The sequence below is a fragment of the Leuciscus leuciscus genome (assembly GCF_965113295.1).
Source record: "Leuciscus leuciscus genome assembly, chromosome: 14".
Taxonomy (NCBI): domain Eukaryota; kingdom Metazoa; phylum Chordata; class Actinopteri; order Cypriniformes; family Leuciscidae; genus Leuciscus; species Leuciscus leuciscus.
In genome coordinates, this window is record NC_138738.1 from 354,418 (window position 1) to 377,994 (window position 23,577).

General features: G+C 45.4%; 1 protein-coding gene and 1 long non-coding RNA gene across 2 annotated transcripts in view; both read right to left on the bottom strand.

Moving 5' to 3' along the window:
- The window catches only part of LOC309513639 (ubiquitin carboxyl-terminal hydrolase 9X-like), a 53,448-nt gene that overhangs the window by 5,093 nt on the left and 24,778 nt on the right, over positions 1–23,577 (bottom strand). Inside the window, 20 exon segments of the mRNA XM_082189570.1 lie at positions 1,928–2,084; positions 2,993–3,081; positions 3,161–3,381; positions 3,607–3,792; positions 4,713–4,842; positions 6,928–7,153; positions 9,595–9,718; positions 10,140–10,893; positions 11,280–11,421; positions 12,283–12,456; positions 14,334–14,524; positions 15,159–15,379; positions 15,769–15,976; positions 16,289–16,435; positions 16,513–16,659; positions 16,744–16,852; positions 19,604–19,770; positions 20,320–20,457; positions 20,546–20,671; positions 22,326–22,604. Of these exon segments, the coding sequence (XP_082045696.1) occupies positions 1,928–2,084; positions 2,993–3,081; positions 3,161–3,381; positions 3,607–3,792; positions 4,713–4,842; positions 6,928–7,153; positions 9,595–9,718; positions 10,140–10,893; positions 11,280–11,421; positions 12,283–12,456; positions 14,334–14,524; positions 15,159–15,379; positions 15,769–15,976; positions 16,289–16,435; positions 16,513–16,659; positions 16,744–16,852; positions 19,604–19,770; positions 20,320–20,457; positions 20,546–20,671; positions 22,326–22,604 (3,936 nt within the window).
- LOC309474567 lies at positions 17,616–17,902 on the bottom strand. The gene is made up of 2 exons (XR_014197387.1): positions 17,850–17,902; positions 17,616–17,728 (listed from the first exon to the last, which is right to left on the bottom strand). It is a non-coding gene; the product is annotated as an uncharacterized lncRNA (long non-coding RNA).

Here is a 23,577-nt window from a genome sequence, read left to right on the forward strand (position 1 = left end):
TCCAGAGTGTGTGTTCTCCAACTTCAGAGTGTGTGTTCTCCAGCTCCAGAGTGTGTGTTCTCCAGCTCCAGAGTGTGTGTTCTCCAGCTTCAGAGTGTGTGTTCTCCAGCTCCAGAGTGTGTGTTTTCCAGCTTCAGAGTGTGTGTTCTCCAGCTCCAGAGTGTGTGTTCTCCAGCTCCAGAGTGTGTGTTCTCCAGCTCCAGAGTGTGTGTTCTCCAGCTCCAGAGTGTGTGTTCTCCAGCTCCAGAGTGTGTGTTCTCCAGCTTCAGAGTGTGTGTTCTCCAGCTCCAGAGTGTGTGTTCTCCAGCTCCAGAGTGTGTGTTCTCCAGCTTCAGAGTGTGTGTTCTCCAGCTCCAGAGTGTGTGTTCTCCAGCTCCAGAGTGTGTGTTTTCCAGCTCCAGAGTGTGTGTTCTCCAGCTCCAGAGTGTGTGTTATCCAGCTCCAGAGTGTGTGTTTTCCAGCTTCAGAGTGTGTGTTCTCCAGCTCCAGAGTGTGTGTTCTCCAGCTCCAGAGTGTGTGTTCTCCAGCTCCAGAGTGTGTGTTCTCCAGCTCCAGAGTGTGTGTTCTCCAGCTCCAGAGTGTGTGTTCTCCAGCTCCAGAGTGTGTGTTCTCCAGCTCCAGAGTGTGTGTTCTCCAGCTTCAGAGTGTGTGTTCTCCAGCTCCAGAGTGTGTGTTTTCCAGCTTCAGAGTGTGTGTTCTCCAGCTCCAGAGTGTGTGTTCTCCAGCTCCAGAGTGTGTGTTCTCCAGCTCCAGAGTGTGTGTTCTCCAGCTTCAGAGTGTGTGTTCTCCAGCTCCAGAGTGTGTGTTCTCCAGCTTCAGAGTGTGTGTTCTCCAGCTCCAGAATGTGTGTTCTCCAGCTCCAGAGTGTGTGTTCTCCAGCTTCAGAGTGTGTGTTCTCCAGCTCCAGAGTGTGTGTTCTCCAGCTTCAGAGTGTGTGTTCTCCAGCTCCAGAGTGTGTGTTCTCCAGCTCCAGAGTGTGTGTTCTCCAGCTCCAGAGTGTGTGTTCTCCAGCTCCAGAGTGTGTGTTCTCCAGCTTCAGAGTGTGTGTTCTCCAGCTCCAGAGTGTGTGTTCTCCAGCTCCAGAGTGTGTGTTCTCCAGCTCCAGAGTGTGTGTTCTCCAGCTCCAGAGTGTGTGTTCTCCAGCTCCAGAGTGTGTGTTCTCCAGCTCCAGAGTGTGTGTTCTCGAGCTCCAGAGTGTGTGTTCTCCAGCTCCAGAGTGTGTGTTCTCCAGCTCCAGAGTGTGTGTTCTCGAGCTCCAGAGTGTGTGTTCTCCAGCTCCAGAGTGTGTGTTCTCCAGCTCCAGAGTGTGTGTTCTCCAGCTCCAGAGTGTGTGTTCTCCAGCTCCAGAGTGTGTGTTCTCCAGCTCCAGAGTGTGTGTTCTCCAGCTCCAGAGTGTGTGTTCTCCAGCTCCAGAGTGTGTGTTCTCCAGCTCCAGAGTGTGTGTTCTCCAGCTCCAGAGTGTGTGTTCTCCAGCTCCAAACACTATTGTGTGAATGAACAGCCGTAACGCATTAAAGTTTCTGTTTCCTGTGAGAACGGTGTGTGTTAGCGGCCACTAAGTTAATAACTAATGATCTTTACAACGGAAGTGAATCAATCAAAACTAACTTTATCTGGACAATAACTTTATTCTAGATCTGCTGTAAAGCCTAATCTCTGTTACTGTAATCTCCTGTTATCACTGTAAACCTGCTGTGAAACTCTGTATTAGAGCGCTGGATAAATGAAGGAGACTCGACTTGACAAAATGATAAAAAACGAAGTTCGTCCCTTTTCCGAGCGTTCAGACAGATCCTCCGGCTGCAGACAAGCCTCCTAGAATGGCTTCTGCTGTGCTAACTGGACTCTGGGATTGAGCAGGAAGTGTGGATGGGTGTGTGTGGGTGTGTGTGGGTGTGTGTGGGTGTGGATGGTGTGCACGGCTCACCTGCAGGATCTGATAGGCCACAGAGCAGTTGCTGAACAGCGCCACCATGCACTTAATGCACTGATAGGCCCGTTTCTGATAATGGTTCTTGGAGCGCTGGATGGTGTCGAAGAGCCCGTCTCGGTCATCAGGGATGCCCTTCAAAACATTGTGGATCCTAAACAGAGAAGGACACCGGCAGGAGTGAGGACACTTGCTCAACATCGTCTGTTGACACGTGCAGCAATGATGCCATTATTCCCAGTAATCAGAGCCAGGGTGTAATCGCAGTAGTGTTTACATGACACCAGCAAACCTCTTCACCTCCGCTTACACGCAGTTTTCATTTTTCTGATTATCTCCAAGAATTGTGGTTATTTTCACAAAGCCCGGCACAAGTGATGAAAGCATACATCATGTGTTCCTGTTTTAAACTACTAAAAACATTTCTATGGACGCATTCAGTGACGCACGTAAAAGTGTCATCATTATACTGCATTACATTCATGTCACACAACGCTGTCAACATACACTTGTTTCTTCAGCAACTTCTTCCCTGCTGCTGTTCATGGAGCCGTCACAAGCACGAGCTGAGAGTGGAGGAGAGGCCAGTAAAGTCTTTACATGCCTATTTATTGCCAAAGTGTAAAGGTTTAGAGGCTCATCTGTCACTGTACCCCATGTTCGTAGAGTTAGTTTCTGGAGTAAATATATAGGCTATAATCTGTGTGCTGTTTAATAATGGCGGGTGATGGTGTTTCGCATGCGTTTGGCCAATCAGCGAGCATTAACGTCACGGAGAGTTCCTATAGCGCTGGGTTAGAGCGACTCTGGAGGAGGAGTAAAGTAGTTCCTGCGGTGCGAACACGCCAACATCCGCCAATAGCTCTAGGAACGATGAAGAGGTTCCTCCGGTGGGAAAGCCGCTTATGGACACTACAATTATGAGCTTAATCGCATCAATTTGATCAAAGCATTGCGTTTACATGAGTTTAATCAGAATATATTCCCTGAATCTCATTATAATCTCGTTATGAGTGAGCATGTGACCGTTATGAGTGAGCATGTGACCGCAGTGAGCCTCACCTGTGCGTCTGCCACGAGTCCTCGATCAGGAGGATCTGCAGCAGGAGATCCAGGTACGGCCTCAGCTCATAGGTGTAGGAATACGCCACCTAGCAGAGCGAGAACATTCAGTGAGTGTCGTGAGGAAGATACACACACACGCACAAACACACGCACACGCACACACACCTGCCAGAGCAGCTCGCTGAGCACCGTGGAGGAGAACTGTGGGTTCTCCCAGCAGCAGAAGCGCAGCAGCTTCACCGTCTCCTCAGAGTTGCTGCAGTCCTCGATGATCTTCTTCACGTAGCTGGTGCGCACGAACAGGGTCTCGGCCACGGGCGGCTGCAGGGGCATGATGGGAAGCGTGAGGCCGGGGTCACCGTACGGGTTGGCCAGCGGGGGGTTCCCTGTCGGAGAACAGTGGCTCAGATCAGCTGAGAGTAGGGATGGGCCATATATTAGCGTTCGCCATTTACAGGTAAAAATTCTCCTCACGAAATGAATTAGTTCCTGAGATAATATCGCCAAAGTCTAGTGATGACGTGCTTCTGTTTGGGACCCATTCATTCGTAGCTCACGTGCAGCGAAAACACCAGACGTGAAGCTGGAAAGACAGCACGACTAACCCTCACCGTTAATGGAGGACTGCATGCGCGAGGACACGTCGCAGCACCGCAGCAGCAGCGACACCACCGTGTAGAGTTTGCCCAGCTCTGCGTACTGATACTTGATGGGAGGACCGGGACCCTCGTCCAGCGCCACCAGCATGAAGGTGGACGGCACGCTTAACTTCAGCAACTGCGTCTTCTCTGCCAGACCTGCAACAGACAGATGGGTAATATTATGACACTCAGTTACCTTTAAAGGTGACATATTATGCCCCTCTTCACAAGATGTAATATAAATCTCTGGTGTCCCCAGAATGTGTCTGTGAAATTTCAGCTCAAAATACCAGATCATTTATTAGAGATTGTCAAATTTGCCCCTTTTTGGGTGTGAGCAAAAATGCGCAGTTTTTGTGTGTCGCTTTAAATGCAAATGAGCTTTAGCTCCGCCTCCATTCAGAAGAGGGCGGAGTCTCTACACGAGCTTCAGAAACTCCAGCAATAACCAAACAGGCCAATCTCACTCATCCAGAATCCCAGAATAACCAGTAGCGAGTGCAGCCTTACGGAGAGACTCAGGAAGAGCTTCTGAATGTTAGTGGAGACATTTCTGTAGTTGTTGTGGAGTTACATTGATCATCTCATCATCATGTTTAACTTCTCCACAAGTGTCCACAGTTCCTGAGGTGTTTATAAGACAGCGGTGACATGTTCTGGTCAATAGTGTTCAGTGCTCGTCTGTGCTCAACCACACAACAGTTTCAGGCTTTGCTGGATCTTTATCATTGCTCTAGAACTGGTCTCTGTTGTCGCTTGTGGAACCAAATGTCGGCTGGTGTGTGTAAACGTGCAGATTAAGGGCCGGTAATATTATAATAAGATCCTCTTCATATGTCAGAAGGAGAGCGAAATCTGATTGGCTTATTTTCTGACATGCTTGCAGAGAAAGGCTCACCAGAACACAGTTACTGGGTTTCACTTTTCACGTTTTCTGGGTTGGTAGAAGCACCGGGACCCGATTATAGTACTTATAATCTCTACACACGGGAAGAGTCAGATTTTCTTGATATGTCCCCTCTAACCTTCTACGCTCCCTGTGGAGACTCATGGGAGTCGAGAGAATGAGCACTCACCCAGGTTGGCGTACATGACGAAGAGGTTGAAGTACTGCTGAAGGTGCCGCCCGTGTTCAGACACTTCTCTCCTCAGCAAGTTCAGCACCGCCCGTAACAGGTGATCACTCAGGGTCACGGGGTCACAGGCCTGTTCACAATGACAAACAGCTGTTTAAACGCCTCGCCAGCTTCTGTGGCTCTTCATGCTGAGAAACTGTATAAGGTTTTTAAAAGCTAAAGAATAAATTTGGTTTAAATGAGTAGTTCACTTCAGAATTATAATTTCCCCGATAATTTCCTCTCTCTCTCGTCATCCAAGATGTTCATGTCTTTCTTTCTTCAGTGGAAAAGAAATGAAGGTTTTTGAGGAAAACATCAGGATGTTCCTCCATATAGTGTCTTCAATGGGGTCCAACGGGTCGAAGGTCCAGATGTGAGTTTCAGTGCAGCTTCAAAGTCTCGACACGATCCAGCCGAGGAATAAGAGTCTCATCTAGACAAACCAGCCCACATTTTATAACAAAATAATACACATTTATATACTTTTAACCACTAATGCTCGTCTTGCACGTCCACGACTTCACACATTACGTAATCAGGGTGAAAGGTCACGCGTGTTCCGGCTCAGAATTGTAGGATAGGACGAAAAACTTCCTCTCATTTTCTCCTCCAACTTCAAAATTGTCCAACATTGTAGTTTTACCTTTTATTTATGTATTTATTTTGTAAATGGCGTTTGACTCAGTCTTTACACGTTGGCTTTGTAAACACTAGATCTGTTCTTCCGCCTTCGTCACGCTAGACCTTTCAACCTGATTACGTAATGTGTGGCGCATCACAGCTAGTGCAAGACCAGCATTAGTGGTTTAAAGTATATAAATGTTTATTTTGTTCTAAAATGTGGGCTGGTTTGTCTAGATGAGACTCTTATTCCTCGGCTGGATCGTGTCGAGACTTTGAAGCTGCACTGAAACTCACATCTGGACCTTCGACCCGTTGGACCCCATTGAAGACACTATATGGAGGAACATCCTGATGTTTTCCTCAAAAACCTTCATTTCTTTTCCACTGAAGAAAGAAAGACATGAACATCTTAGATGACGTGAGAGAGAGGAAATTATCAGGAAATTATCATTCTGAAGTGAACTACTCCTTTAACACTGTTAAAAAATTATTTTAAAGAGTTAAACTGAATAAAAAAGCGGCTAAACCCATCGCTATCTAATAAAACATGCTACAGGGATACAGGGATACAGGCTATCCATCCTACAGGGATACAGGCTATCCATCCTACAGGGATACAGGATTTTGACAAAGAGAACATGTTGGTGGATCTTTTCCTAATATTTAAAACTTGTGTGTCATCCTGTAATGGCCTATTCGGCAACTGGTATAAACAAGGGAGTCTAGAACCCACTTTTGCTGGGCATTTGTTAAAGTGCCCCATTATGCTTTTTCAGATGTTCCCTTTCATACAGTGTGTAATAGAGCTGTCTGTGACTGTACAAGCTCTGACAGATCAAAGTGCAGATAAATAGTGTTTGTCTCTGAAACGAGTCAGTAATTTATTCTCTGCTGATCCTGCGTAGGTTTGTAACTCATTAGCATAATGCCAGCCTGTGGTGTTGATTGGCTTAGCAGCGTCTCTTAGCTCCGCCCTCAAACACTGTAGTGTATCTGAGACTGGGAGAGTTTGGTTCGTGTTGTTCATGTGGAGAAGACGCTGTTTTCTGAGATTGATACGGTAAAACCCACGCCATCGTTACTGTTCGTATCACTGTGATCAAGAGCTGAGATTCAGATATGATAATGAGCGTTTGCTTTCTGACCAATCACAGCAGAGCAGCTCTCAGAGAGGCGGAGCTTAGAGAGACTGAATCCTTGATGGAAGCGTTTCAGACACTGAGAGAAAAGAGCTGAAGCTGCAGCGGAAACTAGGAACCTTTAAGATAGCATCACAGGGGCATTTTAATATAGGAACTTTCCTTTCTCCCATTTAAAAGACCTTTAAAAACTGATAAATCCATTTCATCTGAGAGTAGACCCCACAATGTTTTCAGCCTAGTCTACATGACACAGAGAAGCACAACAAGGTTTAGCTGAATCACTGATTGAGGAAGGTGGGACACGGATCTGTGAGATCCTCCTACACTGGTTTCTCTCCTGCACTGGTTTCTCTCCTGCACTGGTTTCTCTCCTGCACTGGTTTCTCTCCTGCACTGGTTTCTCTCACCTGTGTGGATGTGCTGGGAGAGGTAACTGGAGCAGGACACGGGCCATCCTGCAGGGAAAAGTGTGCAATGAAAACGATTAGCTTGGCGAAGGCTCCGCGGACCTCGGCACTGGGACACTCCAGCAGGAACTCGGAGAAGCGCGTGGGGAAGGAGAACAACACGCTGTGAGCAAACCAGCTGCGCACGTTCTTGCTGTGACGCAACAGGAGACACAGGGCGTCATACCTGATGGAGAAACAGAAGAGAGATGGGTCAGGTGACACTGACCACACACCTGGACCGGGCGCTGAACGCACCACCGGACACACTAGTGGTGCAACGGATCACAAAATTCACAGTTCGGATCATCTATGGTTTTTGAGCCACGGATCGGATCAGTTTTCGGGTTTAGCAAAAAAATTTAAAATAAAATGTTAAAAAATTATAATTTATATATAATATTATTATAAATTAGCTTTTTATTTATTACTTAAAGCTCAAAACCACATCAAAAACTGCTAGCCTAGCTGGTAAAGTTCAAACATTATTAAAGACAAGTGAACAGTCAGTAATAAAATAGGAACAATTACACAAATTACAAGCAGAGACTAAATAACAAAGCCTAATATTCTTATTAATGTCATTAATGTTAATAAAACAAAATACAGCTTTAACAATTTTTTCTACAGTGAATAAATAGTGTTATTTTACATTTAGGCCTAATTTTTTATTTCTGTACCTGAATAATCCTCTGTTAGACTTTGTAGCTTTATTTAGTGTTCATCTCTGCTTGTAATTTGTGTATTTGTTCTTATTTTATTACTGACTGTTCACTTGTCTTTAGTTTTCAATAGTTGTGGGATGGACTCTTATATTTAGACTTTTAGAACTATATCTTTAATGTTTTAGTTAAAGTTATTGTACTAAGTGTGAACGGCCTTTAGTAATTCCCATACTTTCATGACTTGACTATTATTCTATTATTCTTATTGTTAATATTGTTAATTTCTTTAAATCACGAAACGAGGTTCTTGCGCTGGTTTCTGTGACTAAAGGCCCGTACACACCGGGACGAATTTCGCGCGCGATATTCGCCGACGTTTAACGCCTCGTGACTAAACAAAGGGCGCCAATGTGAGTGTGCACACCGACGCGAAAAACGCCACGCGTAAAAGCGAATTTTTTTTTTAAAACGCCTCGGGTTCGTTTTTTTGGTTTGACGCGCCGCGTCAAAAACTATCCGGCCAATGAGATTGCCGCTTTTGCTCATGTGTCTGGAGCTTCTGAAGTTACAGTAAAACATAACTTGGGGGCGCTCAAACACAAAACGGTCTTGCCGAGCACACATACGTAACAGCGAAGAAGATATACGCCAAGTAGCGTCTACACTGCCCATAGACAGACACTGCCGGTGTTGTGCCGAATTTCGACCCCTGCCAAATTATTACCCCCCTAGTATTGGTAGGTTTAGGATTAGTTGTGGGGGAGGGGTTAGGATTAGGGGTGGGGTTAGGATTAGGCAATCAGGTACTGACTTCAACGTGGGGGGTAATAATTTGGCAGGGGGTCGAAATTCGGCACAACACCGGGAAGAAATAAGACGAGGAAGATGCAAGGCAAGATGAATGTAGAGCTGCTGGTCTCGTTGGTGTCGGAACATAAAGAACTATATGACAAATGCGACAGCGACTACAAAAATCTTGATAAAAGAGAACTGTTATGGAGTGGTATTGCAGAGTATAGACTGTTATGGAGTGGTATTGCAGAGTATAGACTGTTATGGAGTGGTATTGTATTTCTGTTTTACATTAAGCGCCATCTAATGTCAGGGAATGAATTCGCATGTTCACTCGGCTCATCGTCAGCGAATATCGCTTGGGTGTGAACACAAAACACGCGTTGAAAAACGCTGGCGAATAACGCGCGCCGATATTCGTCCCGGTGTGTACGGCCCTTAAGACTGCGATCAAACCTTCTGTAATAATTCCAAACATGAATCTCGACTATATGAATAAATGCACATGCGCTGCTCTGTGAGACAATATATAGTTGTTGTTTTTTTGTTGCTGTTGTTTTAATAAAAAAAACATGAATGTAATTTGTATTACGTTACAAATGTCACCGTTTTAATTTTTGAGAGAAATGTCTTGTTTTTATAATGTTAGAGAATGGGTTAATTTATGACAAATAGCCTATGAAAAAAAACCCAGGAAACCAGATTAGGGGAAATAAACCATGCAGACGAGTTCTATGAGACATCATGAGACTATACGAGACATCATGAGACTATACGAGACATCATGAGACTATACGAGACATTCTCTAGATTTGTACTTGTATATGAAAGAGCAATAATTCTGATGAAATGCAAATATACATTTCTCAAATGACAACAATTGTGATTATAATTAAGCAAAATAATCGTTAGCCTATTATAAACTGAACCATTATGCAGCATGACTAAGTTTTTAATGACTAAAACTAGATAAAATGCCCAGGGCTTTTAGTCGACTAAACCTTGACTGAATGAAAACAGAGCAAGGTTGACTAAATATGATAAAAACTAAAAAGTACATCTGACACAGGACTAAGACTAAATGTAAAAATAGCTGATAAAATGAACACTATATAGTAGGCGTGTCCAGTTTCGACAGCTGACGCTCAGCTAACGCTCAGCTAACGCTCACCAGTCGCTCGCAGGGCCTCGGACGACCTTCTTCGTGTGGAAGCCGGTGCTAAACAGGAATCTGGCAGCGAGCTGTATACTTATCATGGCTATTTCTTCAGCTTCTGGTAAAAGGTGATCTTGACCTAGAAGGAGCAGAGAAGAGGAGCATCTCAATACATCAGACGCTACAGATACTCAGACACGAGCCAATGACTGAGGCCTACTCCACACGCACACGGGCTTTTCCTCCACATTCACGTCCACATGAAAACGCAAGAAAACGCTGTCAAAAGCATGCCAAACCAACAGGTGGCGATATAACCCTAACCGTAAAGCAATGTTGGCCAATCAGAAGCCTGGAAAAAAGGTTATTACTGGTTCCGGTTCTGACGTCACAAGCCAGAATCTGCGGTTTCTACACAACAACACTGAACCGGAGTTTCTAAAAATCTTCACCCAGGCAGGAGTTTTCAATAAGTTTGGTTTCAGAGAGCGTATCCTGCGTGTGCGTGTGGACGAATGGCCTGAGCTGTAGGCGTGGACAGGGCCTGAGGGGGGTCTCACCTGGAGGAGGGTTCAGGTACACGCTGTTGCAGGTCAGCAATTTCTTCATGAACTGAAAGTACTCGAGGCTGAACTGCATGCGGCTGTGCATGAACTGCACGTTCTGCTTGCGGACGCTGGCCTCGATGGCCAAGGGCATCTTGGGTTGGTTGGGCCGGGACGCGAGCGTGAGTTCGGTGATGTACTTCAGCAGCTCGCCGTCGCCCCCTGTGGTGTCCATGCGCTCGTAGAACAGAATATAGGCGTTCCACCAGCGTTTCTGCCGCCGGTACGACATGCGCTTCATCATGTGATCGAACACCTCACCCATGTACTCTCCACCAAAGCACTGGTTCTTCATCTCCTCGTCATCGTCCATCTTACACTCCGTCACGTCACCGTCGTCAAACTTATACCAGCGGTCCTTCAGCCCGTCGCCGTCGCTGCCGTGGCGCTGCACGATGTACGAGTAGTAGTGTCCGCCGCTAGCCTGACCCGAGTGCACTAGCACGCCCACGAGCCTGTAGCGCGAGCTAGCGTCGGGATCCGCCGGGGGGTTCTCCGGGATAACCTGGCTCTCCAGCGGAACCTCGTCCCCCTCCAGCTTCGCCACGCCGGCCACCGTGTACGGCTCCATGTCCAGCTCGCGAGGGAACTCGAAGTAATCATTGAACTTAATCGCACACTCGCGCTCCCAATCGTAGTCGAAGCGCTTCAGCTGGATGGCTAACACCGGCGGGAGCTTCTTTATGAGGAGACGCTTCACGGTGTCCACCTGACGGGAAACCACAGGATAGACGGGGGGGGGGAGAGAGAGAGAGAGAGAGAGAGAGAGAGAGAGAGAGAGAGAGAGAGAGAGCAAACACAAGAAGTCATATTATACAAATTATTATTTTAAATTAACATGATTAAAAAAATCCCAAACTTTTTCAGGCATCATCTTACTAAAGTCCTTAAGTGAAATAACTTCATAAAAGAGCATTCTGCTTGTATTAAACGCAGGACAGTCTGATGAACTGTGTTGAACAGAGAGAGCATCTTACAGCACATGCACAGAGTCGCTCTTCACCTTTCAGCAAAAAAGCACGAGTGAAAACCACAGGAAGACGTCACTGATTTGCACTTTACACAAGTTTGGGAGAGTCAGGGAAGACATCCTACCTTTTTGTTGCACTTCTCACAGTGGTAGGCGTTGGCTCCTTCCAGGAGATCCCCTTTGACGTACTGTTCTAAAGAGTCCAGGAGGTTCTGGTGGTTCCTGATGTCAACATTCAGCGTTGTGAAGGACTCCTCACACTCATACCTGTGAACACACCAGTGTTCATTTTTCACAGACAAGAACGAGACGCGAACTACATAAAAACCAGTGTTGAATGGCAAAAACTATGACGAAAATGTTAGGCAGAGATTTGGGAAGAGACCCCGTCAGAACGGATGTGTGTGTGTGTGTGGTACATGCGCACATGTGAACTGTAACGTGCGGATCTACCCGGCGGGACACGAGTCATCATGCACTTGAAGCGTGTCTCAAAAAACTTTACAAATGTAACCGTCTGTGAGAAAGAGAAGAGCAGACGTATGGAGAAATCTGAAGAAGAGTGACGAGAGGTTTACTCAGTGTGGTTTTCAGTGCGCGCACACACACACACACACACACTTGAAGCATGCAGCCGTACACACAGACAGCACAACATCAAGTCTAAACGTCCGTGGAGAGTATTCACGTAAACACCGTCGGTTGTGTCTCTACAGAACATCAACAGTGAGGTATCAGATGTGCATCAGTGCAGTGGATCCACGCATTCAGTCTTAAAGTGACAGTGCGTAGTAAACCTAATGCCGTCTGTGCCCTTAATATTAATCACATTAACAGATTAATAGATGTTTTCTCTGAGAGTATATGAGTTTGGACATTTTAGAGAAATTCTAAATGAATGCATTACAATTGAACTAAACCCATAATATTTTAGTTGACTAAATCTACTGTAGACTAGAACTAAAACAATTCAGGTGACTAAAATATGACTAAAACTAAATGGCATTTTAGTCAAAAGACTATCACTAAACCTATATCAGAATTTGCTGTCACAATTAACACTGGAACACACACACACACACACACACACAGAAAATCCCTCAGAATGATTGACAATCCTTCTCTCACCTGTGAGGACAACCCTGACAGATCTTCTGGTCTGCGAACGAGCCCCCCAGGATCCTGCTGAGCATGCTGGGATGCCCGAGGGCCTTCAGCGCCTCATCCAGACTGTCCACCAGCGAGTTGAAGAACTCGAGCGCGTCGTGCTGTTCTCTCAGATTGACTGGTTCCCCCCATAACCTGCAAGAACCAATCAAACGCAGACGTCTTCACATGAGCCGCTGAACAACACCAATAATGACGGTTCACACACACATTTACCCATCAGCCACTGGTCTAACAAACGCCTCAAACTCAAGCCAGTGATTGATCAGAACTCTTGAACATGTCACAGTGTTTCACTCACCGCTGTGTCTGGATATTAATCCGGGAAATGAGACTAAATTACTAACTTTAACTTTATATAACACGCTAAATCTGGTTCTGCTGTGGCCGATGTTCACACACACCATCAGAAGAAAGTTATTCTTTTTACATGAATGAACACTAAATAAAGTGATCGGGTTGTTGTGCGCATTTATATGTCATAAACTGCGCTCACTGTGCAAACAAGCATCTTTCCTGTGTTTGCAGTGTGTTTGCCAGTGTGTTTGCCAGTGTGTTTGCCAGTGTGTTTTCCAGTGTGTTTGCAGTGTGTTTGCCAGTGTGTTTGCAGTGTGTTTGCCAGTGTGTTTGCCAGTGTGTTTGCCAGTGTGTTTGCAGTGTATTTGCAGTGTGTTTGCCAGTGTGTTTGCCAGTGTGTTTGCCAGTGTGTTTGCAGTGTGTTTGCCAGTGTGTTTGCAGTGTGTTTGCCAGTGTGTTTGCCAGTGTGTTTGCCAGTGTGTTTGCCAGTGTGTTTGCAGTGTGTTTGCCAGTGTTTGCAGTGTGTTTGCAGTGTTTGCCAGTGTTTGCCAGTGTGTTTGCAGTGTGTTTGCCAGTGTGTTTGCCAGTGTGTTTGCAGTGTATTTGCAGTGTGTTTGCCAGTGTGTTTGCCAGTGTGTTTGCCAGTGTGTTTGCAGTGTGTTTGCCAGTGTGTTTGCAGTGTGTTTGCCAGTGTGTTTGCCAGTGTGTTTGCCAGTGTGTTTGCAGTGTGTTTGCCAGTGTTTGCCAGTGTGTTTGCAGTGTGTTTGCAGTGTTTGCCAGTGTGTTTGCAGTGTGTTTGCAGTGTGTTTGCCAGTGTGTTTGCAGTGTGTTTGCAGTGTGTTTGCCAGTGTGTTTGCCAGTGTGTTTGCCAGTGTGTTTGCAGTGTGTTTGCCAGTGTGTTTGCCAGTGTGTTTGCAGTGTGTTTGCAAGTGTGTTGCCAGTGTGTTTGCCAGCATGCGAACCATCCTCCGACCATCGCTGCTTTTCTTCGTTTTAAAAGCAGACTTAATCTTGATCTGCACATGCAGTTTTGTGCCGTGTTGTGCAACAACAACAACAACAACAACAACAACAACAACAGCTGCTGCTCGCTGCGCGCTTCATACGCAGGGTTCCTACAGATACAGGACTTTCAAGGACTACAATCAGATCTCACTTAACATCTTTATTATCTGTCAAATTCAAAAATAAATAAATAAAGGAAAATAAACTAATAAAACAAAATGGTACAAATAAAGTGCAGCTCAAGCAAAGTATGCATGACTGTAACTTTAACCACTGAAAGGACACTATGACAGAGACTTCACTTATTCAAACTGATTTTTTTTCATGAATATATGATGGACCTTTAGAATAAAGCTGTATCTTTTACTTGGATATTTATGAGCAATATTAACCAAAATGCCTCTATATCTATATCAGACGGACTAAAGCATTCATTTTGTGTGAAAAGATTGTTTTATCGATAAAATAAAACACTAATTTGACATGTCTTGTCTTTCAATAATTCAAGCACCTTTTCATAACTATGGCTGTTTTCCAGGACTTACATTTCAGAAAGTCAAATTCAAGCACTTTAAGCTCCTTGTACGAACACACGTCATTACGCCACACTCTCCAGTTTTCATGTGGATTATTAGGGTCTGTGTAAATGCAGCTAATATTATTATGAAGTGTAGAACACGCTGTGCTTCAGACTCGTGCGGCGTGAGTACCTGAACTGCTTCCAGAAGCCTCGGGGGACGTAGTACTGCAGCCGGGACGCCGCCAGGTGCCCGAAGATCACCTGCAGATGCCGGAGCACTCCGATGTTGTACTCCTTACGGTCCTCCGCCTTATTGAGAGAGGGCTTGTCATCAAACTGCTGATGATAACTGAACACATCATCCCTGGGGTCCACATTACTCTGCAGCACAACATCCAGACGCGGCTTCATCTCTGCACTGGAGCTCGCTCACACTGTCACTCATAATCCGGGCGTTTCTGAATCCGATTGGAATCTGATCTAAAGTTATTGATGTCCACACTGTGTATCGCAACGGTTCAAATCTGATTTGTGTGTTCATGCACACGTTCATGTTCCTTCGCTTTCCGGAATATCTGCATTGGTTTCTATGACAATGATGTTTGCATCAAAATACATATAACAACAACAACCACCACCGAAACATGGAGGGGTTAGCAATAGAGATGTTGTCTTATTACAGTTTGACAACATGGAAATGTGTAGCCGTGCTCTGAGGCAGAACCGGAGGCTGGGATGAGCCGCTTTATTTAGTATTATTTTATAAATATTATATTATATATAAACAAACCATACATCAATGGAAAGCTTATTTATTCAAAATTTAAATTTCATGTGACTGGTTTTGTGGTCCAGGGTCACATATGAATGTAGCTTGAAACGGATTTGTACAGATGTGATTTTTAACCGTTCACACCAACTAAACCTGATCGGACTCCAATCGGATTTGGACTGACAGTCTGAACGAGGCCTAAGGGTTTTCAGTGCGGTCGAGTGACACGTGTGCAGTTTGTACCTCGTTGTCCTGCTTCTCGTCCCCGGACGTGTCGTCGTCGATGTCGCTGCCGGTGCCCTCGATGGCCAGGAGCCCGTTCCGGATGTGCGGGATCATGTAGAGCTGCTGGATCACCGAGTTCATGTAGCATGTGGCTCCCGCGTTCTTCAGACCCACAAAGCCTTTGTTCGGCCTCGGCCCCACCGGAGGAAGATACTCCCACTCCGTCAGAGCCTCGCAACCTGAGGCAACACACACGCATTACACACATGAGCCTCGTTCGGGAGACAGCAGCAGAACGCATCGCTAGAGAACACATGCTTCAGTTCACAGAGGCTTTACATCTTTTCGAATGCAGAATCCCTGACAACATTCAACAGACAGATGAAAACTCACCTCTTCCGTGAGCACATAACCTCATAAAAACAAAATATATAGATTTCCTTTTCTTTTAACCCTCCCTTGTCTGGCTTATGCTACTCTAAGCAATGCCTGAAGTTTGTATTTTGATCACTTCTTGTGTTGTTTTTGCCTCTTCATGATGACTCGCTTGCTTTAGTCCTCATTTGTAAGTCGCTTTGGACAGAGGCGTCTGTTAAAGACTTAGTGTAAATGTAATAAGTGCACGTGCCTAGATAGTACATGTCCGTGAGCGTGTCGACGATCTGCTTGAGGTTTCGCACGCAGCCGACAGCGAGTGCCACGAGCAGCTCGAAGCCGGCGCTGATGGAGGCCGGACTGGTGCACACTGGGATAGCTTGCTCCGCCGGGAACTCGCCGCTCTTCACGTACTGCAGGTACACGTTAGACGCCGGGAAGATGAAGTCATCAATCAGCTCCTGTGAGGGACACACACCAGAGATGAAGCCAGGGACAAATTAAGTCATCTTCCTTTTTACAACAAATCTGTATCAAATAATCAAGTTATAGTCGAGTAAGCTTTATTTACACAGCGCTTTACAACACTGATTGTTTCAAAGCAATTTAGTTCATTTAGTTCATATATATATATATATATATATATATATATATATATATATATATATATATATATAAAACCGTGATGTCATCGTCCAGCTCAGTTCTCATATAATGGTGTCAATGCAGGAGATCAATAATACTGTTGAATATTGAATGAATAGGACATTCACCTTTATTAGATTAGCACCATCTTTCTCACAGCCGATGTAGAACTTCTTCTCGGGCGTCTGAAAGGCCAGCAGTTCTTTAGTGATGCCCAGATGCCCCTCGAGAATGGTCTCTTCCACACCCGTCTCGCTCGTCTTCTTCACCTCGTCCTGAACGCACATGAAGACCCAAGAGTTAAACCATGGCTCTCGTGCTCCGGCTCGAGGAGCGGTTAATGTGAACTCACTCGTATTCTCTTGAGCCAGTCGATCTCGTTGTTGAGCAGCACCTCGGCGTTGGGCAGGTTTATGTTGCTGTTGTACGCGTAGTTGAGCAAGTGGCGTAAGAGCGTGAAGTAATCGCCAGCGTGCTTCGCTCTTTCTTTAGCCGTACTCTGAAACAGCAGCAAGCAATTATTAACAGCATCTAAACATGTTGCATCATGGGTCAACCCTTCTTACGTGACGGCTGTACTCACTCCCAGGACAGTGAAGAGGAGGGTGATGAAGAACAGCAGCGGTCGGTGGCCCATACAACACCTGGTGGCCATGAGGAAGAACTGCTCCTGTGCCATCTGACGCACCGCTCTGAGGAAAACACAACGTTTCTTTAGCAACTCAGTCTTTACACGACGCAGTTTCTGGTCTCATGTTAAATGTCACGCTAATCAGCCTTAACCCTCTGGTGCTCTTAGACTGAACATTTTTATATTTGTCTTCATCGGAATGGTACGAAACTTGGTAAAGGTTTGAGGTCTGAAACACTTGAGCTCCTCACGGTCAATATTGGAAATGAATGGGAGAGGAGTTTCCTCTAGTGGAAGCGTTTGGAACTGCAGCCGAACAACATCTCACTGAAAGATCATTTTTAGAGATATTAAGCTCAAATTTGGAACACAACTTGTTTAGATTTATGGCTTTGATTTTCTCACAGTTTTAGAGTAAAACATGTTTTTGAAAATATATATTTCCTATAAAAATTTAAAATAGTACTTTTGCAAATTTGTCATAATAAACGTAAAATTCTGTAACTTTTTTTAAGTTCACTTTTTAAAACTTTTTTCACTTCTTCAATAATCTGCTAAGTGTCGTCTTTGAAGAGATCAAACTTCAGTCTGTTGCTCTAAAGCATCAAGATTTACAACAGTTTCATTTGGAAATAAAATTTTCCGGTCTATGCTCAAAAAGTGAATAAATGGACTGTAAATACAGCGTAAATGTAATTTAGTACCATAAAATCCCCTAAAAATACAAAATATTAAATAAAAAACATTATCGAACTAAAATATAGTACTAGTATAGTATATTCATTTCACTGAAATTCTTATTAAAATAAAAATAGGCAAAAATGTCACATTTTTAACCGACACGCAAGGATCAATCAGCCCTACACACACTGGAGATGCTAAAATCCTCCGAACACCAGCTGGATGTCTTGTGTTGAGTGTGTCTGTGAACACACACCTGCTCTGGCAGTGAACACACACCTGCTCTGTGTCTGTGAACACACACCTGCTCTGTGTCTGTGAACACACACCTGCTCTGGCAGTGAACACACACCTGCTCTGTGTCTGTGAACACACACCTGCTCTGTGTCTGTGAACACACACCTGCTCTGTGTCTGTGAACACACACCTGCTCTGTGTCTGTGAACACACACCTGCTCTGTGTCTGTGAACACACACCTGCTCTGTGTCTGTGAACACACACCTGCTCTGTGTCTGTGAACACACACCTGCTCTGTGTCTGTGAACACACACCTGCTCTGTGTCTGTGAACACACACCTGCTCTGTGTCTGTGAACACACACCTGCTCTGTGTCTGTGAACACACACCTGCTCTGGCAGTGAACACACACCTGCTCTGGCAGTGAACACACACCTGCTCTGTGTCTGTGAACACACACCTGCTCTGGCAGTGAACACACACCTGCTCTGTGTCTGTGAACACACACCTGCTCTGTGTCTGTGAACACACACCTGCTCTGTGTCTGTGAACACACACCTGCTCTGTGTCTGTGAACACACACCTGCTCTGTGTCTGTGAACACACACCTGCTCTGTGTCTGTGAACACACACCTGCTCTGGCAGTGAACACACACCTGCTCTGTGTCTGTGAACACACACCTGCTCTGGCAGTGAACACACACCTGCTCTGTGTCTGTGAACACACACCTGCTCTGGCAGTGAACACACACCTGCTCTGTGTCTGTGAACACACACCTGCTCTGTGTCTGTGAACACACACCTGCTCTGGCAGTGAACACACACCTGCTCTGTGTCTGTGAACACACACCTGCTCTGGCAGTGAACACACACCTGCTCTGTGTCTGTGAACACACACCTGCTCTGGCAGTGAACACACACCTGCTCTGTGTCTGTGAACACACACCTGCTCTGGCAGTGAACACACACCTGCTCTGTGTCTGTGAACACACACCTGCTCTGGCAGTGAACACACACCTGCTCTGTGTCTGTGAACACACACCTGCTCTGGCAGTGAACACACACCTGCTCTGTGTCTGTGAACACACACCTGCTCTGGCAGTGAACACACACCTGCTCTGTGTCTGTGAACACACACCTGCTCTGTGTCTGTGAACACACACCTGCTCTGGCAGTGAACACACACCTGCTCTGTGTCTGTGAACACACACCTGCTCTGTGTCTGTGAACACACACCTGCTCTGTGTCTGTGAACACACACCTGCTCTGGCAGTGAACACACACCTGCTCTGTGTCTGTGAACACACACCTGCTCTGTGTCTGTGAACACACACCTGCTCTGGCAGTGAACACACACCTGCTCTGTGTCTGTGAACACACACCTGCTCTGTGTCTGTGAACACACACCTGCTCTGGCAGTGAACACACACCTGCTCTGTGTCTGTGAACACACACCTGCTCTGTGTCTGTGAACACACACCTGCTCTGTGTCTGTGAACACACACCTGCTCTGGCAGTGAACACACACCTGCTCTGTGTCTGTGAACACACACCTGCTCTGGCAGTGAACACACACCTGCTCTGTGTCTGTGAACACACACCTGCTCTGGCAGTGAACACACACCTGCTCTGTGTCTGTGAACACACACCTGCTCTGGCAGTGAACACACACCTGCTCTGTGTCTGTGAACACACACCTGCTCTGTGTCTGTGAACACACACCTGCTCTGGCAGTGAACACACACCTGCTCTGTGTCTGTGAACACACACCTGCTCTGTGTCTGTGAACACACACCTGCTCTGTGTCTGTGAACACACACCTGCTCTGGCAGTGAACACACACCTGCTCTGTGTCTGTGAACACACACCTGCTCTGTGTCTGTGAACACACACCTGCTCTGGCAGTGAAGCAGCAGGTCGATGATGAAGGTCTGCCACGCCTTCTCTTTGCTGAGCGTGTCGAGGGCCGTCGGGAGCAGAGCGAAACACAAGGTCATGACCTCCAGCGCCTCACAGCAAACCTGCTCGTCTTCAGCGTCAGGCTCGTTCCCCGCATTCGTCTAAAGAACGACACATGTATGTTTAAAAGTGTGTTGTGTGATATTCAGGAGGATCTGCTGAAAGAAATGCATTATCATACACATAACTATGTTTTCAGTGGTGTATAAAGATCTTACTTAATGAACCGTTATGTGTTTATTAGCTTAGAATGAGGCATTTCTCTCTACACACACCGCGGGTCCGCTTACATCCACATGTTTCTACGGTGGCCCTGAGCGGACAAACGCATTTTGTCACTATGTTGTTCTTCATGATAAGAAGCGAGCTAAAGTCAGCGGATAAAACACCTACACAATGATGAACAAGTAACAATAATATTCGCAATTACATTGTTTTACTGATTAAGTAGACCTAACTTCTTCATTTATCTTTGTAAAGAAACCTCATTGCTGACTGGCTACTCTCTGCTGTCTCAGACGACGACATCACTTCCTGTCGGCCACCGTAACTTCTGTTGGGTGTAATTCACAACCTCACCACTAGATGCCGCTAAACATTACACAGTGCACCTTTAACTGAGGACATTGGTATTGAGCCGTGAATCGTGCCTTTTCGTAGATCTGGCTAATCTCTTCGTTGGAGCTGAAGACCAGATGCACCATCCCACATCCCGAAGCCCAGACGATCTTCTGCACGGCGCGGATCACACAGATATCCGGGATGTACTTCGAGGCCTGGAAGAAGTTCTGTACGATATTGGAAAACAACACAGATCAGTGTGACACGCGTTTACAACATCTCATCCTGCAAGTTTACAGCGGTGAAGATCAGGACCTCGTCAGAGATCTGCTGGGCCAATCGGATGGCCACGTTGCGCAGCATGCACTCGGAGCCGGGATTGGGAATGTTCTGGAGCGCGTTCTGCAGAACCAGAGCCTGATCGTGAGTCGCCTGGTTTATCTGGAAGACAAACAGGAAGTCACATCAGCATTAGAGGAAATACGTCAGCCAGAGGCAGGGTTAATTTAGTTGACGAATAATTTTAGTCATTATTTTCATCAACGACATTTTTCCACAGAAGAAATCGAGACGACAACTAAATAAAAACCAGTTTTGTATGACAAAAACTATGACGAAAATCTATTGACGTAGGATCCTGATAGGATTCATTATATTTAATTTATACAAATAACAGGGATGCAAACACATGTATGGTCAAAAAAGAGAGAGGTTATCGAAGCCCTCGCCCCGCGGCAAATATCCAGATACTTACATAATTGTGATGAATTTAATCCTTTTTAAGTTATAATTTTGCAGTGTAAGATTACAGTTAACACCTTTAAATATTACATAAATGTATCATGTATTTTTATTAAACTTAGTGAGTGTATAAATCAGCAGCAAAAAGTAATTCTTGAGAAAATCTGCACAGTAATTTTATAAAATCTAAAGATGTTAATAAAAACAAATTACTATTAGTACTCTTATAAAATTCAATCAGGCAATCATACATTTCACAATTTTATATTTATACATGAATGTCAAGAATTCAGAAGTGTATATATTTATATAGCCTAGACTACACTACACTACACAGAAATAATATACAATTAAATTATGCTTATTTTAAATGTATTGTGCAGGCTAGGTATAAAAAATATAGGCTTTTAATAATCTTTCAGTGCGCAAAACCATGATAATATGACACGCTTCAAAACAGAGCGCACAAAGCGCGTATGCGCATCGCGGGTGCAGAATGATGTGCTCAAAGCAAAATGGAGTCACAGTGTGCAGCGCTTCACAAGTGCGCATTTAAAAGTTCACATTATAATGTGAACTTTTAAATGCGCACATTGGAGAGAGTTTTACCGTGCATCCTGCTGTAACCGGATGAGGCGCACGCGCTGTTTGAATACTGAATGGAGAATGATTGACAGCCGCAGAGGAGGGAAAACGAGTTTCCGTAAACTTTAATTTAATGATGTAAATAGACTTCTGTCCCTCACATTAAGCTATGGAATGGCTTCAGATGACTTTGTGAAATTATAATCAGACGCTCTCAGACCCAAGTCACCCAAACTGACGTGAAAAAAGCGGGAGGCGCCGAAAAGCGCGCTGTTTGCATCCCTGAAATAAATATGTCTGCTTGAAAGAATAAAAAATGATATATGCTGTGAAGTTGTATGGGGGTAAGTTGTGTCGGGTAAGTCAGTGGGTGAGGTTGTGTGGGGGTAAGTTGTGTCAGTGGGTGAGGTTGTATGGAGGTAAGTTGTGTCGGGTAAGTCAGTGGGTGAGGTTGTGTGGGGGTAAGTTGTGTCGGGTAAGTCAGTGGGTGAGGTTGTGTGGGGGTAAGTTGTGTCGGGGTAAGTCAGTGGGTGAGGTCGTGTGGGGGTAAGTTGTGTCGGGTAAGTCAGTGGGTGAGGTTGTGTGGGGGTAAGTTGTGTCGGGGTAAGTCAGTGGGTGAGGTTGTGTGGGGGTAAGTTGTGTCAGGGTAAGTTGTGTTGGGTAAGTCAGTGGGTGAGGTTGTGTGGGGGTAAGCTGTGTCGGGTAAGTCAGTGGGTGAGGTTGTGTCGGGGTAAGTCAGTGTGTGAGGTTGTGTGGGGGTAAGTCGCACCGGAGAGGCGGGGTTGGTGCCCTCCACCACAGGCTGGCACGCCTCTGCCACTGCCTTCACGTGCCCGAACCCGATGGCGGTGAGCATGAGTTTGCTGATCTTGAGGGCGTTCAGGTAAGAGCCGCGCCTCGTCTCCATGTCCGCACTGGGAAGGAAGTTGTTCCTTGTGAGCATTCCCAGTACGAGAGGAAGACCACCACTCTTCAGGAAGTTGTACTGGAAGTCACAGGCGTCATCTCCCAGCGTGCCACTGGCGGGCATCAGCAGCGCATACACCACCTGAGAGAGAGAGAGAGAGAGAGAGAGAGAGAGAGAGAGAGAGGAGAGAGAGAGAGAGAGAGAGAGGGGAGAGAGAGAGAGAGAGAGAGAGAGAAAGAAAGAGAGAGAGAGAGAGAGAGAGGAGAGAGAGAGAGAGAAAGAGAGAGCGAGAGAGAGAGAGAGAGGAGAGAGGGAGAGAGAGAGGGGAGAGAGAGAGAGAGAGAGAGAGAGAGAGAGAGAGAGAGAAAGAGAGAGAGGGAGAGAAAGAGAGAGAGAGAGAGAGGGGAGAGAGAGAGAGAGAGAGAGAGAGAGAGAGAGAGAGAGAAAGAGAGAGAGAGAGAAAGAGAGAGAGAGAGAGAGTTAACTTCAAACTCAAGGACTTAATGTGGGACTCATTTCAAGTGAGAGCAAGGTTACATTGTGTTTCCTTATAAGATACATTGTTATAGTTTTTATGTGTCAAACACAACTATGCAAAAAAGCTTTTTATTTTATTTATTATTTTTGGCCACATGACAGAGATCTGATATTCTATTTGTCATATTTCTGTTTTGCATAAAACTGAAGAATATTCGGTACATCCTATGATGCTGTTTTCAAAAATGATCTGATTTGAACTTTTGCATGGATTTTATTGAAAAGAGCTTCGGCTCATGTAACCAGCCTTCAGTTTCATTTAATGTTTCAATGCAACAATGTTTCACGGTGTGTCTGTGAAACGTTGAGGTTCCAGCGTAGTAGTTTGGTAGTGGGAAACACGTAACGTAACGCATAAATGCGTGAACTACAGATTAACACTTATAGTTCATAAATGAGCTAAAAAGCATGCAACTGCTATATCTATATTACCTCTAATCCACCAACAACACACACAGCTGCTTCACACCTCACTGGAGCTGCTTATCAATCCATTTCCATCTTATTTATCCATGGCACATCTTTCTTTATATTTCTTAATGTTATCCAATGACTTGTTTGCATTATTTTGGTATTT